At 39.4% G+C, this 14,981-nt stretch overlaps 1 protein-coding gene across 1 annotated transcript in view; it reads left to right on the top strand.

Moving 5' to 3' along the window:
- The window catches only part of COL4A2 (collagen type IV alpha 2 chain), a 126,600-nt gene that overhangs the window by 16,145 nt on the left and 95,474 nt on the right, over positions 1 to 14,981 (top strand). Inside the window, exon 3 of the mRNA XM_027888680.1 lies at positions 2,978 to 3,061. Coding sequence (XP_027744481.1) covers positions 2,978 to 3,061 — 84 coding nt within the window. The remainder of the gene's footprint in view (positions 1 to 2,977; positions 3,062 to 14,981) is intronic.

The following is a 14,981-nucleotide window of genomic DNA, read 5'->3' as shown; positions in this document are numbered from 1 at the left end:
CATAATGTTTGATACTGTAACTTCCCAGTAATGTAACATTAAACAATAGTGCCATGATCTGTCTTCAAGAGAGGATAAGCATTCATAGATAGTGGAAGATAACAGAAAATGGTGCCTGTGACAAAAAGCTCCAAGTCATTCCATTAGCAGTCAAAAAGTAAAAAAAATTGGAGATTAGGTAATACGGAAAGCCCAAGTATAATCCAGAAGAGGTATAATAACGCTGGTCTCAAATGTGTTCCCATTATGTTCCCTACCTTTGGAGAATCTTCCAGATTTTTATCTTCATTATCTGAAGAATCTGTGTGCATAAAAGGATACAAAATGAGAAAATAATAAATAAAAAAAAAAGCTTCCTAAAATTGTGGAAAAAACAATTGTGTCCCCACATTAGCTACTGGTATTGTTACAGCATGCAAATTAAAATGTTGTATGGTGGATAGACAAACAATAGACCTTGAACTTCCATTTGAAATAAGCATTAGCAACCTCCTTTTTTTTTTTTTTTTTACAAGGGCACAAATATCTTCCCATAGTTCTGATTCATACTCTATTTTCTCCTTAGCAACAGTTTACCAAATTTAGAGTCACTCTGCTAATTAAAAAAAGAGAAATAAACTTGTTGTTCTCTTTTGGTTTTTTTTCAGTAGGCGAAATCAAAAACTCATATGATCAAATTACTGTATCTATCTGTTACTGGTAGGCTGGGATATACTGTTATTTACAACATCAACAAAAACAAATCTCTAAAAGTTAAAAATAGATCTCTGAAATTTCAAAATTGGTTGTTATCAATGAGAGTGCTACTTAGCACACAGCTCTTTAATGGACACCTCCATCCTGAAGAGCAATATGTTCACACAGGCCATACATCTGCATGGTATTCATAAAAATTAATAGAGCTATTCCTAATTTCTGAAAAGGGGCTGAAGGGAAAAGTCTTTAAAATTAAGGATACTGAGAAAAAGATGCACATTTAATCTGCAAATAATTTAATAAGAGAAAAACCCCACAGAGATAGTGAATTTGTGACCATCCAAATATTTAACTAAAAAATGGACCAACCATAGCAAGCTGCTGGAGTTTATAAAACTGCCTTGGTTTATTATTTCCTCTCAACAATAGCTTAAAAATGAAGCAGAATTCATAACATGACATTGAACACTGTTACATCCATGAAATAATTTCCTGAATAAAACACCTAATCTTTAAATAGTTCAGGGCGTAGTTTCATGGACCTCTTTTATCGGTTTGAAAACCTTACCTCTTTCTTTACACCCAAGAATTATCTATAATGTTAAAAAAAACGTATTTTGATTTATAAAAATAGTTAAAATACAGACATGAACGTTCTCATGCAAGCATAAGAACGTCTTTTTTGAACTTTGTGTTACTGCTTGTCATAAGATTAAGAGCCTGCTGTACAAATATAACCAAAGGAGAACTTAGTCAATGCTTGGTGCCTGCTCCATACCTTTTATTCATTTGGCTGCCAGGGAGGAATACAAATACCAAAACTGTGTTTTCAGGTAGTGCGAAAGCAGAAGGGGATACCTGAGAAATGTAACCCAAAAACCTCAGATGTTGAGTAGGGAATTGCTTAGAGCCATAAGAAAAATGCTAAGCGTGGCAGCACTGGTCCCTCTCTGTGTTTCACCTCCTTAAGTCAGCGCTAGAGGCAGGAACAGCAGCATCACTGCCTATTTAAGCAACAGCATAGCAGCTCAGAGCACCCATCCTGTTTTGGAGGTTTATTTATACCCCTTTCACCTCCCTTTCATGAGATGGTGTGCTCAAGCTATGAAGGAGGCAGAAAAGGTTAAGAGACGTTTGAATCGGGGTTCTTCCAACCGGGAAGGGAGCAAGTGGCACAGAGCCTGACTCTGTACCCTACAGCTGGGTTGCCTTGCTCTAAGGAGCAGTGCATGTGAAGTCCCCTGAATAAGTGGCTGTGGCTCACGGTAGCCGTTAGGCTTCATTCATTCTCTCTTTTTCTTCTGGCTGTGTTAATTACTCACTGTGAGGCAAGCCAGGTTCAGAAGTAGTGACAAGACATGCCTTCCTCCTTTCCCAGATTACTTACTAGACTGTGGGGGACTTTTAGCATTCAAAACCCCGGGTTTAGGTGGGATGAAGGCTGGTCCTCGCAGTATTCCCAATTATTAAGTTACAGTTATACAAGTCATACCACAGCATGCACAGCAGCTCTGCTGTTCAGGTTTCTGAACAAGACTGCAGCTGCTGTGTTTCATACAGGCACTTACTAAGTACAGTCTGAGCTGGCCTGCCTGTTGAAGTCAATCCAGGGATTTTTGTGGAGTGGTGCGTATTTTGTGATCCATATATTTGCAGCCCAGTCCAAGGTAGTTGTGGACAAGCAGGAGAGATGTAACTGGAACCACCTACTTAAGCTGGGCCTGACTTCTAAATCACAGTGATTGGTTGCTAGAAAGTTTTATGTGCCTCCAGAATAGGCAACCATTGAAAGGGAGAAGGCAGGAGTTCAGCTTATGATTTTGAACATGGTATCTACATCTTTCTTTATGCCCACCCATAAATATTTCAAAATACAGCAAGGATTTAGAGCATGCATAGAAGGGTGTGCTACACTGTGACCTGGGACTTAGTCTGTGTCCCTAAAGAATCCAAACAGCTGCGCTTCCATGACATATGTGTTGCATGTGTCAAAAAGATGTGTGAGATACTGCTCAGTGTGGAGCTGTAGTGTTTCAAAAATGTAGAAGGAAATATATGAAGTAACCTTATACTTCTTGATGCTGATCTCCAAGAACTGGAAAGCCGCTCATGGCTGCTTTTAAGCATAGATTAAAGAGGTTTCAACTGCAAGTTCTAGATCTGATCCTGGTCTTTGCTTGAGCAGTTCCCATAGTGTCTGCTAATCAAAGCTTATTGTGCTGTGCCAGATATTCTGGCTGATACCTTTTAACTTTTGTTTTATGTGTGTTCTGGTTTGCAGGGTGGAAAGAAGAGTTACACAGGACCATGTGGAGGCAGAGACTGCAGTGGAGGATGTCAGTGTTTCCCTGAAAAAGGAAGCCGTGTAAGTAACGTTTTTTTCCTGTAAAACATTCTTGATGGTACCAGTTTAATGCTGTTTGCTATAGGTGGACTTGCATCAGATTGCTATAATTAAAGCAATTATTCTTTTACGGGAAAAAGTTACCATTTCGTTTTACTTTTTTTAAAGCTTGTAGATTTGAAGAAATAATTTGTTATGAAATGTAGCAGGTTCTTCTCTCAAAGGTCATAGCCCAGGGACCTGATGGCCATGACAAGCTGATCAGATCAGAATTTTAGGGATGCAAAATGGATATGCTAAATGGATATGCTAAATGAATATGAACAAAACCACTCAATAATATCCTTGAAGTCTTTCTGATGAAATGTTGTTGGTTGAAAAGATACCCCATACATGCATGGGATACATATATTTGATGATCTTAGAGGGCTTTTCCAACATAAATGATTCAACAATTCTGTGATTCTCTGTGATTTCCACTAAAGCAATAAGGAACTAAAGCAAGAAGGAAAGCATACAAAACTTGAAATCCCTGCTGGAAGGGAACTGCTTAGGACTTCCAGCATTATATTGTGGCTAATAGTCTGTTCTTTGTTTTGAGGTCTAGTGAGGAATGAGGCAGAGGAAAGGAGATGGGGTGGAGGGGATTAGCCACCTGCCACTAAGAGCTCTGAGAAATAGGGCAGTTCCTATCCTGTATGGCTGGGAGCCCTGGCTGGCAGGCTCCTTCTGTTCAGCTTGGTCTTCTGCAGCTGAGACAGTGAGTCAGCCTTTTCCATCCACCCATCTCTAAGAATAGGTCAGGCAAGAAATGTGGCAGCAGGTCATGTACTTGTTGTTCTGCTATCAGAAACCTCATAAGATTTTTTAGTTCTCTGCCTTCCCTCCATGCAGCAGGCCATCAGCCCTCATTCCCATTGCATTCCTCAAGCTTGACTCCACGTCTGAGTGGGGGGAGAGGTGGTAGGAAAGTCACAATGTAGGTGGGAGGAAAGGAACACTCTTGTTTACAGCAGAAGTCCTGATGTCTCCATGGAAGTCAGATGATCCTGAGGTTATCATGCCATGAGGACTGTAATGGTTATACTCCCATCCCCTGACCATGAGCTGTTCATGATCTGCTTTCCATTACAATAACCCAATGGCAAAATGATGAAGCTGAGGACAAACAAGCTCTCCCCCAAGACACAGATTCCCGTGAGGCTCCCTCCAGCTGTTACTGCCTTACCTTCATCATCCAGCACATGAAGTTTGGAAGTGCCTCCTGCCACTTCCCAGTTTTGACTCAGATTCAAAACCTGATACTGTAAGATGCTCACTAGAGTTCATGAAAATACCTGTCGCAAAACTACCAACTTTTGTGACTGAAATATTTTTCATGTTCTTCTTTGACTGAGTAACCTTGAATTTCAAGTTGCCAAGTCTGCAATAAAAAAGATGTCATTAAACAAAAGTAACTGCATAGGTTAGAAAAGCTGAAAACGTAAAATTGCCAGAGTACAGAACCACTCAGGTGCCACTGACGAGAAGCTCACTGTGAGTTGCTTAACATCTAGATTGAGAGGTGAGGGCAGATTTTATGTACTTGCTCACCACTCTCGCTCTTGGATTTATCTCAGGGAAGTAAGTAACCCCTCTTACTAATCATGCTGGCCTCCCTATAAATAGATACTCAAAAAGAGAAAAGGAGTATGGTACAGAACATAAATTATATCTTGCTGCATGTAGCTTATTGTGCAAGATGTGAAGAAGTTTTGGGAAAAGGGATTTACAGAATTTTATAACACTTGAAAAATTGTATTTTACCTCTCTGCAATGATACATGTCATTCTGACTTAGGATACACTGCCTGTATTTTCTGTCTGCTGATCTCTTTAGATGTCACAACCTCTGTTAAACATCTGGTTTAAGGAACAAGATTGGCCTTTAGAGTCTAGTCAAATTTGGCATAGCTTTTGGTCTCATGCTAATCCTCAATGGGAATATTTATTTTCACAAAACCTCTGCATAATCTGGCACGACACACATTTTCTATTCGAGGTGACTCATGCACAATAGACATATTGCATGTTTGCACTTGTAAGAGTGACTGAAGCAGTCCGTCAGAACCTGATTCTGCAATGACTCTCCATCTTGGGTGGTTCAGAGCTGTCACTTGTAGGACACCTGGAACTCAGGTGGGAGCAGCACTGCCAAGGTCTGCAGCCAGCTGTCAACCCTACCATTCCCTGGAAATTCACAGTCTGTTTATGACAGATCTCTCAAAACTAGGCAAATAAAAGCACTTTCTTTGGACTCCTGCTATTGAATGCACATCAGCAGCTGTTGAGTGAAGTGAATTCACTGAAGCGGTAAATACAATTGCAAACTATGAAAGGAGTAAAGGTCTGAAGAAATGCCTACTCTTTATGTGTGCTTCTAATTTGCTGTCATTGATTCAATTGCAGTCTTAAGAAACAGCATTTGAGTAAAGATGCTAGTCTTTATTTGTTGTCTGAATCCAATTACTTTTTTAAGTAATTAGTTTTTTAAAAAGGGGTTTTTGCAAAATATGCCCACTAATACCTCCTGGGGCTCTGTGCTAGAGGCAGATGTGTGAGGATTGAGCCAGGTTTTGGTGATCTGTGTCAGGTCTCCAGGCGCAGGACAGCTGGAAGCCCTGTGCTTCTGTCTACACTGCTTTTATTTCAGGACTCAAAAGTGTAGGCATGAAGGCAGAGGAAAGTTGAATTGTACTTCACACGGACAGTTTCTAGGGACAAAAGGCAACTTAGCAGAAATCAACGCATGCACTTCGCAGGCCTATTGGACAGAGATATGTGGTTGTAGTTTTTCCTCCATCCTATTTTGGCTGGGTTCAACCCTGCAATTTTCCCTGCGCTCAGACATAGCTGAAATCGAGTGGGGACAGAAAAATAAAACAGCAGAAGTGTCATCTGCCCATGTAGTGGTCTGAGAGCTTCTGCAGCTAGGCAAAGGCAGCAGCTAGCCTGCAACCTCCTGCCCCTCATCGGAGCTGCTGCCAGGGTTCTGAGAACACCTGCAAACATCCCCAGGAGGAAAACTGGCCCAATTGAGACATTTAGAGAATCAGGACACTGCTGATCACCATGTTTGCAATTCACAGCAAATGCTGAGCTGTTACTTGGAGAAGAGTCTCTGAAAAAATATTTCTCGGGACGCAAATGTTCCCACCTCCTGTCTTGCTTTTGAGTTCACACCTTCAGAGTAGAAAGAGAAAAGGGAATTTCCTCCGTAAGTTGGTTTTTTTTCCTAGTCTCTAATGACACTCCAGTCTTTGTTCTTTTTCACTTCAGCTTAGTTATTTTCCAGTTGTATTTACTGTTAGCTGGTTACAAATATCCAATCTATCTAACCAAACCTTGCAATTAGGCAGGTGGTTGGAGCTAGGGCTTCAGGAGCCAAGCTTGGGGATCGACCTCTGCCTCACCTCCCCTTCTCAGAGCTGGCAAAAAGCTCAGTGAAGCTGCAGTGAGAATTGAAGCTCCTGAAGGAGTGTTCAAATCCACATGTAAAGAAACCTTAGTGGAGGGCACAGAGTGAAAAGGGAGAGGAAAAACAACAGACTCATCTTCTCCCTGAGATGAGACAGATTCATCCTCTCATTTTCTTCTAAGACAACTTCTCCTAAACTGTTCTCCTAAGACAACAGACTCACCCTTTCCCTAAGCTACATGTGGAGAACATAGTGTAAGGAGTACCCAGATGTCTGGGTAAGAGGGAAAAGAGTAAAGGGAAACACTGATACAGTATTGAAATTCTGTTTTGAATGAAATGAAAACACTGGATTACAGGAACAAAACAAAAACAAAACCAAAAAACCACAACAAAACAAAAACAAAAAACCGCAAACAAATTAAAACCATCTGTTTTCTTTCTTTTTCCTCTAGATTTTTATTGCAACTCCTAAAATCTTGATGTTTATAGTCCTTTGCAAACTATATATTGGTCAGGGAGCAATATATGTGCTTTTAAAATTTGTTAAACATTAATGCACTTACATAGGAAATGGTAACTCCTTTCAGTACAATGGCCAACTGTTTGGCCTATTGAAGTTCATAATCAACCTCACTTCATAACCAACCTAGAAGGCTTTATAGAAAGTGGAAGTGAGTGGAAATCTTTTTGATCTTTCTATAGGGTGAGAAAATGCACTCTTTTGAAATCTCTCTTTGTACTTTCTGAGTCAAGCGTCTGACAGCGCTCAAGCCATTTAGCCATTGTTTTTGCAAGGGGCTGGAATAATGGAAACTGAAATTAAAAGACAGCTTTTTGTCCCCCCATAAAGGCCATTTTTGGGAATGCCTGAACATTCCTTTTTAAACAAGACTAGCATGAGGGCTCAGTAGAACTCCTTTACAGATATCTGTTATATTGCTTTCACTAATGCAATGGCCAAAGGGTAAGCTATTACCAGTTCATCTATAATTACTATTGTCTGCTTTTGGATGCCATACGGTTGGGAAATTTAGTGTCTGATATTCACTTACAAACATTTTCCGTACAAGTTTAAATCTTAACACATGGATTAGATCTAGATGTTTTTCATCGTAATTAAAAAAAAAATAAAAAACCCCACACCAACCAAATATGACACATAAATACCCTAATTCTCCTATTATATCTTAGGGAAATGTTTAAATCCAATAAAATAATTTTATCAACTGATAGTGTAATTCTTGTATATCACAATTAACTGGCTTCTTAGCTGGTATAATGGCAGTAGCTCTTTCTAACTCTTTGTTAGTGTAAGCTGATATATCTGATGAAATCTGATATTTACTCTTTTTATACAAAATTAGAACATAAGAAGCATCTTCTCAAACTGGAGCAGTGATACAAGTAGCTCACTACTCTGTTCCCGACCATGGCAGTAAGAGATGCTGTTTATGGGGAGCACAGAGTTCTGGCAGCTTTTTGCAATCCATTTCACTTATGCGCAAGATAACCAAATTTATATTTTCTTTCAGTATCTGTATTTGTCTAATGAATTTGTCTAATCCTTTTTTGAAACTGCTGTAACTGTGTGTTACTGTGTGAACTGTCTTCGCAACCTCTAGTGGCACAAAGGAGTTCACTACTCAAATTATATAAATTACATAAATCACTGTCTGACCTGTTCTGCACAAATCTCCCTCTGGTTTCATTGAGTACATCCTATTTCTAGTACTGTAAGACTTGGAGCAGTTCTGTGTTTATGCTACTCACTGCTTCCCCCATTTTGTAATTCACTGTTTTATTCCTTCTCATCTTTCTCCTGTCCAAAAGGACAAGTTGCCGCCTTTTTAGGTTCTGTTTTGAAGGCAACATTGCAATCCTTAGTCCCTTTATTTTACTCTCTCTTCTGCAAGAGACCAGAAGTGTACACAGAACACAGGATGCACTAAGCAAATTGACACCCACTGTTTTCTTCTCAGTATCATTCCTGATGCTCCCCAGCACTCAAGCCTATCTGCCCACCCAGTTTAGTGGGGTCATTCTGGATCTCCCAGCATGGGAGATCACCAGATCTCCCCATTCCTCATCACCAGCATAACATTTAACAACATAAGAGAGATTAGTATCGTTTACAGACTCTGATGTTTCACAGTTCAGTCTCTTCTGTGGATGACTGTTGAAATCTTTGCAAAACCAGTTGGAGCACGAGTCTGAGAGGACCCATTGCTTTTGTCTCCATTTTGAAATGTGACCATCAGGTACTATTCTTTTCTTCCTAACAGAGAACAGTTTATCAAAACAGTCATGAGAATCCAAATATATTACAGTCACTAAGGCTTGCTTTACCATTCTTATCCTTGTGCTCAGTTATTGTATTCTTTAAGGTGCACTACTGCCTTGCCAAGCAGGAAAGTCAAATAAACTGGCCCACAGTTCACAGGGTCTCCTCTTGAGCCTCTTTTCCATGTGGAAGCTTGGTTGGCACCAGCCCACTGGTGCAGTGGAAGTTTGTAATGTTGGGTTACACACTTTGACCAGCAGTTCCGCCGTTTCATACAGAAGGTCCTTCAGAAGTTACAGATGAATGCTCACGCTCCTGTTCACTCAGTAACACCTGCCTTACCTGTTTTATCTACTTCCTTTATATTTACCTGAAGTTAATCTGTTTAAAGGAATAACTTGGATCTGGGACCTTCTCAAACACCTTCAGCAGTAAAGACCTATGCAGAGAAGTCACTAAGTATTTCTGCTATGGACTTATCATCCCTGAGTGCTTCTTTTAAGTCCTTGGCATAATGTGGTACTGCTGTTTCCCTTGATGGCTTCTTGGTTTTCTTCAAACATCTTTTTACTATCAGCTTGATTATTTTCTGCAAAAATTTCTCATTAAGTTTTAGCCATTCTAGTTGCCATTTACTCTTGATCTGTTTTTTATGGGCTTTCCTGGTCATTTCAGCAATTTTTTAAATACCAACCCTTTTGCCTACAATAGCCTCCTTAGCTTTTTTTATGAGCTATGCAGGGTTTTTATTAAACTGTTTTACTTTCTTTTTGATATGTGACACACAGTTTAATACAGTGTTTTTGAAAAGCCTCCAGGTTGCTTTAGGCTTCTTGCCTTTTTGACTGCTTTTTTAGGCTTTTACTATTTTTGTGAGTTTTATGTATTTCCCCTTCTTGAAATTGGATATCTGTGTGATGTATTTGTTTGGCTTACTCCATCCCACTACACTACCGCAATAAGATCAGTTTTACTGTGAAACTCTTACAGAGCAGTTCTCCCAATAGTACCTCTTAAAGCAGGTCCTATGCAGCACTAAACGCAGAGCAGCATCCTGTCTTATGTGTCCAAGGGTTTACTGCTCTAAGAAAAAGTCAGTTTTACCTACTTATCACATCTGGATGAGGCATTGTGCCTGACAGTTTGCTTGTAGTTGGACTTGCCCATTATTGCTTCCTGACCTAGTTTTGCAGCTTCTCTATGTATTTAATTTCACGAAGTATTTAATTATTGGTGTCTTTAGCAGGGGAATCCTAAATACAAACCAAGTCCTACTTTTCTGCTATTTCCACCCAGAAGAATTTCCTAATGTGCCCCTCTGCCCCAAGAACCTTTTTCTACAACACTTTGTTGTAGTCTTCACATACTGTGCCATTGCCCTGGCTATGATTTTCTATCACTCCTGTAAAGCAGACAGACTAGTCTAGTAACTCTGTATGCCACTGATTATCTTCCTTTAACAAGCATGAGATGCCTGTTATACCAGGGTTGTCATTTATTGCCAAGTAGTATAATTCCATAATCCTATGTTGTAGATCTATAGCATTGCTGTAGAAGCATTTACAACTTTTGACCATTCATTTCCTCCCTTGCCTTCTCAGGAATATATTGAACATTTGCCACATCTCACTCACAGGTTCATTCAGTCTGAACCAGGTGCTCCATGGCTGTCAGTCTTCCCTGTTTCTGGTTAACTATATCTCTGTGAACTTTTTAATTCTTAGTAGTAGGAGCCTTGTTCAATTTTGTATGGAACAAATCCAACAAATTGCTCCTGTGCAGTTCTCTCTTGTTCCACAGAGTTGGCCAGAACTTCAGTCTCCCACACAGCTTCCTTGAGTTAACCCCTAGGACATCCCTGTTCTACTTTCCCTCGCCAGTGGTATAGCATAGATTGTGACCACTGGTCCCTCCCTTCTACCAGACTGAATACCTATCTGGACATCTCAGGGGCTCTGCTACATTTGCACTCAGAAGGCCTTTCAGTCCTCTCAGCTGTTCCAAATCCATCTGTGTCAACTCATCAAACCTCCTGCTACCATCACTTCCTTTGTCCTCTCCTGGAAGTTTCACTCTACCCCAGTAGCATCCTCACACCAAGCAGACATTATAACCAACTAGAGATTCGAGTTATCAGAGATTTTATCCCTTGTTCCAAGCTGATTATCCACCTTCCCTCTGACTGACTATTCCTAAATACTTACTAGATCAACATCAAGGTTTTGTGGGGTTTTTTAGATGGTGGCCATGTGAGGGGAGCCACAGCAGAGATGGAACTGCTCCACCACATTCTGGCAGACCTCTTTGCCTCCAGCTCAGCCTGTCCTTCCTCTAGAGAATGAATCATGATTTCTGCTAGGACCAGGGACTGTATATGCAAAACCTGCCTCTGGGATCAGCAATAACACGCCTGGCACTCTCTTTGCAACAAACCAAGAAGTCTCTGCTCAGATGCTTATCTTCTGCCTGCATCCTGAGCTTGCAATCTGTTAGCTCTTGAAAGTTTGTATTAGCATAACTTCTTGTTTGAGAGATGGTTGGGATTACTTTTCCCTTTCCCTGCTCTGCCCATGTTAAACTTAGTAGCAACAAGGAAGATCTGGCTTCTCTGAGATATACCTGGGAGTCATAAGGAGAAGGCAAACCTAGACTTCTCTACACAGATGCAATCTCCTTCACTGTAAGGGTTGAGGAACCACCATGCTCATATGCCCTTCAGACATCTGCATGAAGCCACTCAGCAAACATCCAAACATGAATCTACCACCGGAAGAGACCCTACTGATCACACAGGCCAAATCCCACAAAGCTTATATATCTTCCAGAGGCCCACCCTTGCTTGTCTTTCTCTTTTGGTTCTTACCTTCCCAAGACAGATAGGGTTTGGAAAATTTCCAATTTGCTCTCCAGTTTTTGCCACATGCAAAATTTTGGGAGCAAACTTGATCATATATCTTCTATAGTATTGTCAGATTCTGCAGCAAAATGGATATAAGTACCAAAAAAAGGTGTTTCAGAATTCACATTGCTTCATAGACCAAGCTTAAACTGTGGAAATTTCCAGGAAGAAGAGCTGCCCTCAAAGGAGAGGTATTTGGGGGAGGTATTTGTAATGGCAAGAGATTTAAAAGTAAAATGCTTGTGGTATTAATGATCATTATGCATGGTCAGGAAGGCACCTTTCATTACTTCAATTCTGTGATCAAGTCTGTTATGGTACTAGAGATTTAATTTTGGTTTTTTCTCTCATCATGGGAGTAGTGGAGAACAGCTCCAGCGGTGGCAAAAGACAGGAAATGAAAAGTGTTACCATAAAAAACTTGAACAGTTTGAAGCTAAATTCTGCTTTCAGATACATGAGTACAGTTTTGTTTTACTCAAATGTTTGAGGGTAGTTTCAAGTGCATGCTTTTGTTTAAGTTTATACTTTCAAAGCCGAGCCTTACAAGGTCTTTCCAGCATACATGAATCCTGCAAGTCTCGATATTGTTCCATAGGCATCTAAATCTTGGGCATAAAGCTTAATTGCATGAACTTTTAGCAGTACGTAGACCCATAATCTTTTGAGTTTGCTACCAAAGGCAGGCAGGGTACCCTGTCTGCTTAACAGAACTTGAACTTGTGTCAGTCTGAAACTTGATACCTAGTTTATGATCTAATGTTTTATTTAGTGAAAATTGCTTAGCCTGAACTACGGTGACTATCAACCAACCATGCAATGGGATAGTTGTGTTGGTTGCTAATTCCTGTTATTTAGTACATTTTTCCTGACATTTTTGAGTGAAATACGCGTGTTTTCTTTTTTTTTTTAAACTCTGTTTATACATGTTTAATCAACATCAGAGATCTTTTTGAACTGGTGAATGGAGGTTAGATAACTTTCCCATGAGCAAGAAGCATGGGATTCTCCTTTCATATATGCATTCTACACAAAGTCTGACATTTGGGAAATCAGTGAAAGGTCTTCCTCAGAATCTGTTTCAAATAAAAAATGCAAAATATATTAAAAGTATATTAAAACTATTTAAAAAGCAGGGTGTTTTCTTGTCGATACATGCCAAATCACATTTTCATTTGTAAATGTTCAGAATATTATAAAGAATATTTAAAACATAAAATAAACTCAAATGGAGACTTTATTTAAATCAAACAAAATATTCACATTGACTAAAAATTATTTTTTTACTCCTTGTTATTCTTTTGCAGAACATTTCTACTTCAGCCAGATGTTAAACATTATTTTATTCCATAAGTAACCTATAGAAATTGTATTTGTTTGTAATCTAAAGGACTACAGTGTTGTTAAGCCCATCCCATGCTAACAATTTGCACTCCCTGTATTTTGCTCCAGCCCTGAAAGCAAAATTCCTCCAAAACCTTTTCAAATCAACCATACAAGAGAAAAAGAATGATACTTGACTGAAATAGTCAAAAGGACACATTCACCTTTTTATTTTCATATTCAACTTAATATTTTTAAACTTTGCTGGATTGACTTATGCTATCTCCAGCAAAGTAAGTGCAGGTAAGGAGCCTTCACAAGATACTGCGCTTTCTCTCTAAAGCCTGAGCTTAAATGTGTGCAGATACTTATACGAGCTTGTACAAAAAACCTTTACAATCTCAGCTGGTGTGACAGGAGAACAATTCAACGGTATTGGGCAAAGCTCAAGAATTAGTGTAATCAATCAAAATGAATACCAAGGTTGTAGTTTAAACAAACTTATGACTGAAGTAAATACACTGGATTAACTCTTTGTAATGTAGCTTCAGCTCTTCTGTTTGAACTTACACTATAATACCTTTTGCATTACTGTGTATTCTGTTGATTTATGGGCTTGTTACACTCTAAGAAGACAAGTCTTACGGCAGTTTGCTAATAAATTGAGAAGGTATTTCACTGGTATTTTAGGAATTTATTTTGAAGGCAACATTTTTAAGAGTGCGTTTGGCCATCTGCATATCACAAATTTGATAGAGAGATGGAGAAAAAAAAGCAAGAGAAGTCACAGTAAGCAATCAAGAACCACTTTATTGCAGAAGATCAAACAAGACATATTTTAACTCTAGAAAATTTAACTGCAGTGAAGGAATAATAGAAAGGAAGCTTGTTGGAGATGAGTAGTGCAAAGTTAACTTTGGTCACAAAAGTCAATGCTGGGATTAGAACCCTTTGGATGTACTTAAGAACCATTTAAAAATATTGCCATACCTTTTTTCCTTCCTGTCTTCCTATGAAATCCTGCAAGTATACTTTACATTATTTAGAAAATAAGTACCTGAAGTTAAGCAATTTCCTGACTTATCTATAACCTATCCACTCATTCTGGTCAATAGTGTCTGCATAGCACAGTACGTTCTCATGTATCATTGATCTTTTTGTTTGGTTCTCACGGATAAATTACACTTCATTACGGAAATGAAATGCGCTGTCAGGGTTGTTTTCAGACATTTCATTTGGTTAGGCCTTCAGGCTTTGACTTCCAGCAGTCAGACTGTGCAACTACTGCACAAAAATATTCCTGGTGCTTTCAGCCAAGTTTTGCAGTTTCTGCTTACTGGGAGCAGGAGTTTAAAGAAAGAGCAGCGGGTGGATGATAGTTTTACTCTGTGACTGGGTAGCTCTCACAGGCATCCAAGAGGGATAATCCAGGTCATCCTTTAGCGCTTAAATTATACTCTAGAGATTGTAAATGTTTCTCATGACATATGTCTGAGGCTTTACAAATTTCTCAAATGGTGCTTGTTTCTATTTTCTGTACTTTTGTCACATGGGAGCAAGTAACATTGACCCATTTTCCTTTTGTCTGCTTTGGTAAGTACCAAACTATTAGTGGAATCCTTTGAGTCTGACCTGGAGAGACCAGGAATGTGGGAATGGGCAGGCTGTCATCACGAACAGTATCTGCCGAGGCAGACTGAGCCTGTTCTCAGCATTTTCTTACTGACACTTTAGAGAATGAATGTCCCTTATTTATCTCAGTTTGTACATAATTTCCATGTACTTTGCGGTGTGAACTGAACTGTTAAGTATACATAAGTGCTAACCATTACATTGATCTGGAAAAGGATGACAAGTGTTAAAATACTTTACAATTAGATATTAACTTTGGGAGCATATAGAAGGAAGATACTGAAGGATAGATGCCTGTGTTTTAGGCATGGAGAACAGTTCTAGACAATGAATAAGCTGCAAGCCCA

Source organism: Empidonax traillii, unplaced genomic scaffold (assembly GCF_003031625.1).
Source record: "Empidonax traillii isolate 1590-97213 ecotype Southwest subspecies unplaced genomic scaffold, ASM303162v1 scaffold244:size1524873, whole genome shotgun sequence".
Classification (NCBI taxonomy): domain Eukaryota; kingdom Metazoa; phylum Chordata; class Aves; order Passeriformes; family Tyrannidae; genus Empidonax; species Empidonax traillii.
The sequence above is the reverse complement of the archived record's forward strand: the minus strand, read 5'-3'. Positions and strand labels throughout refer to the sequence as shown.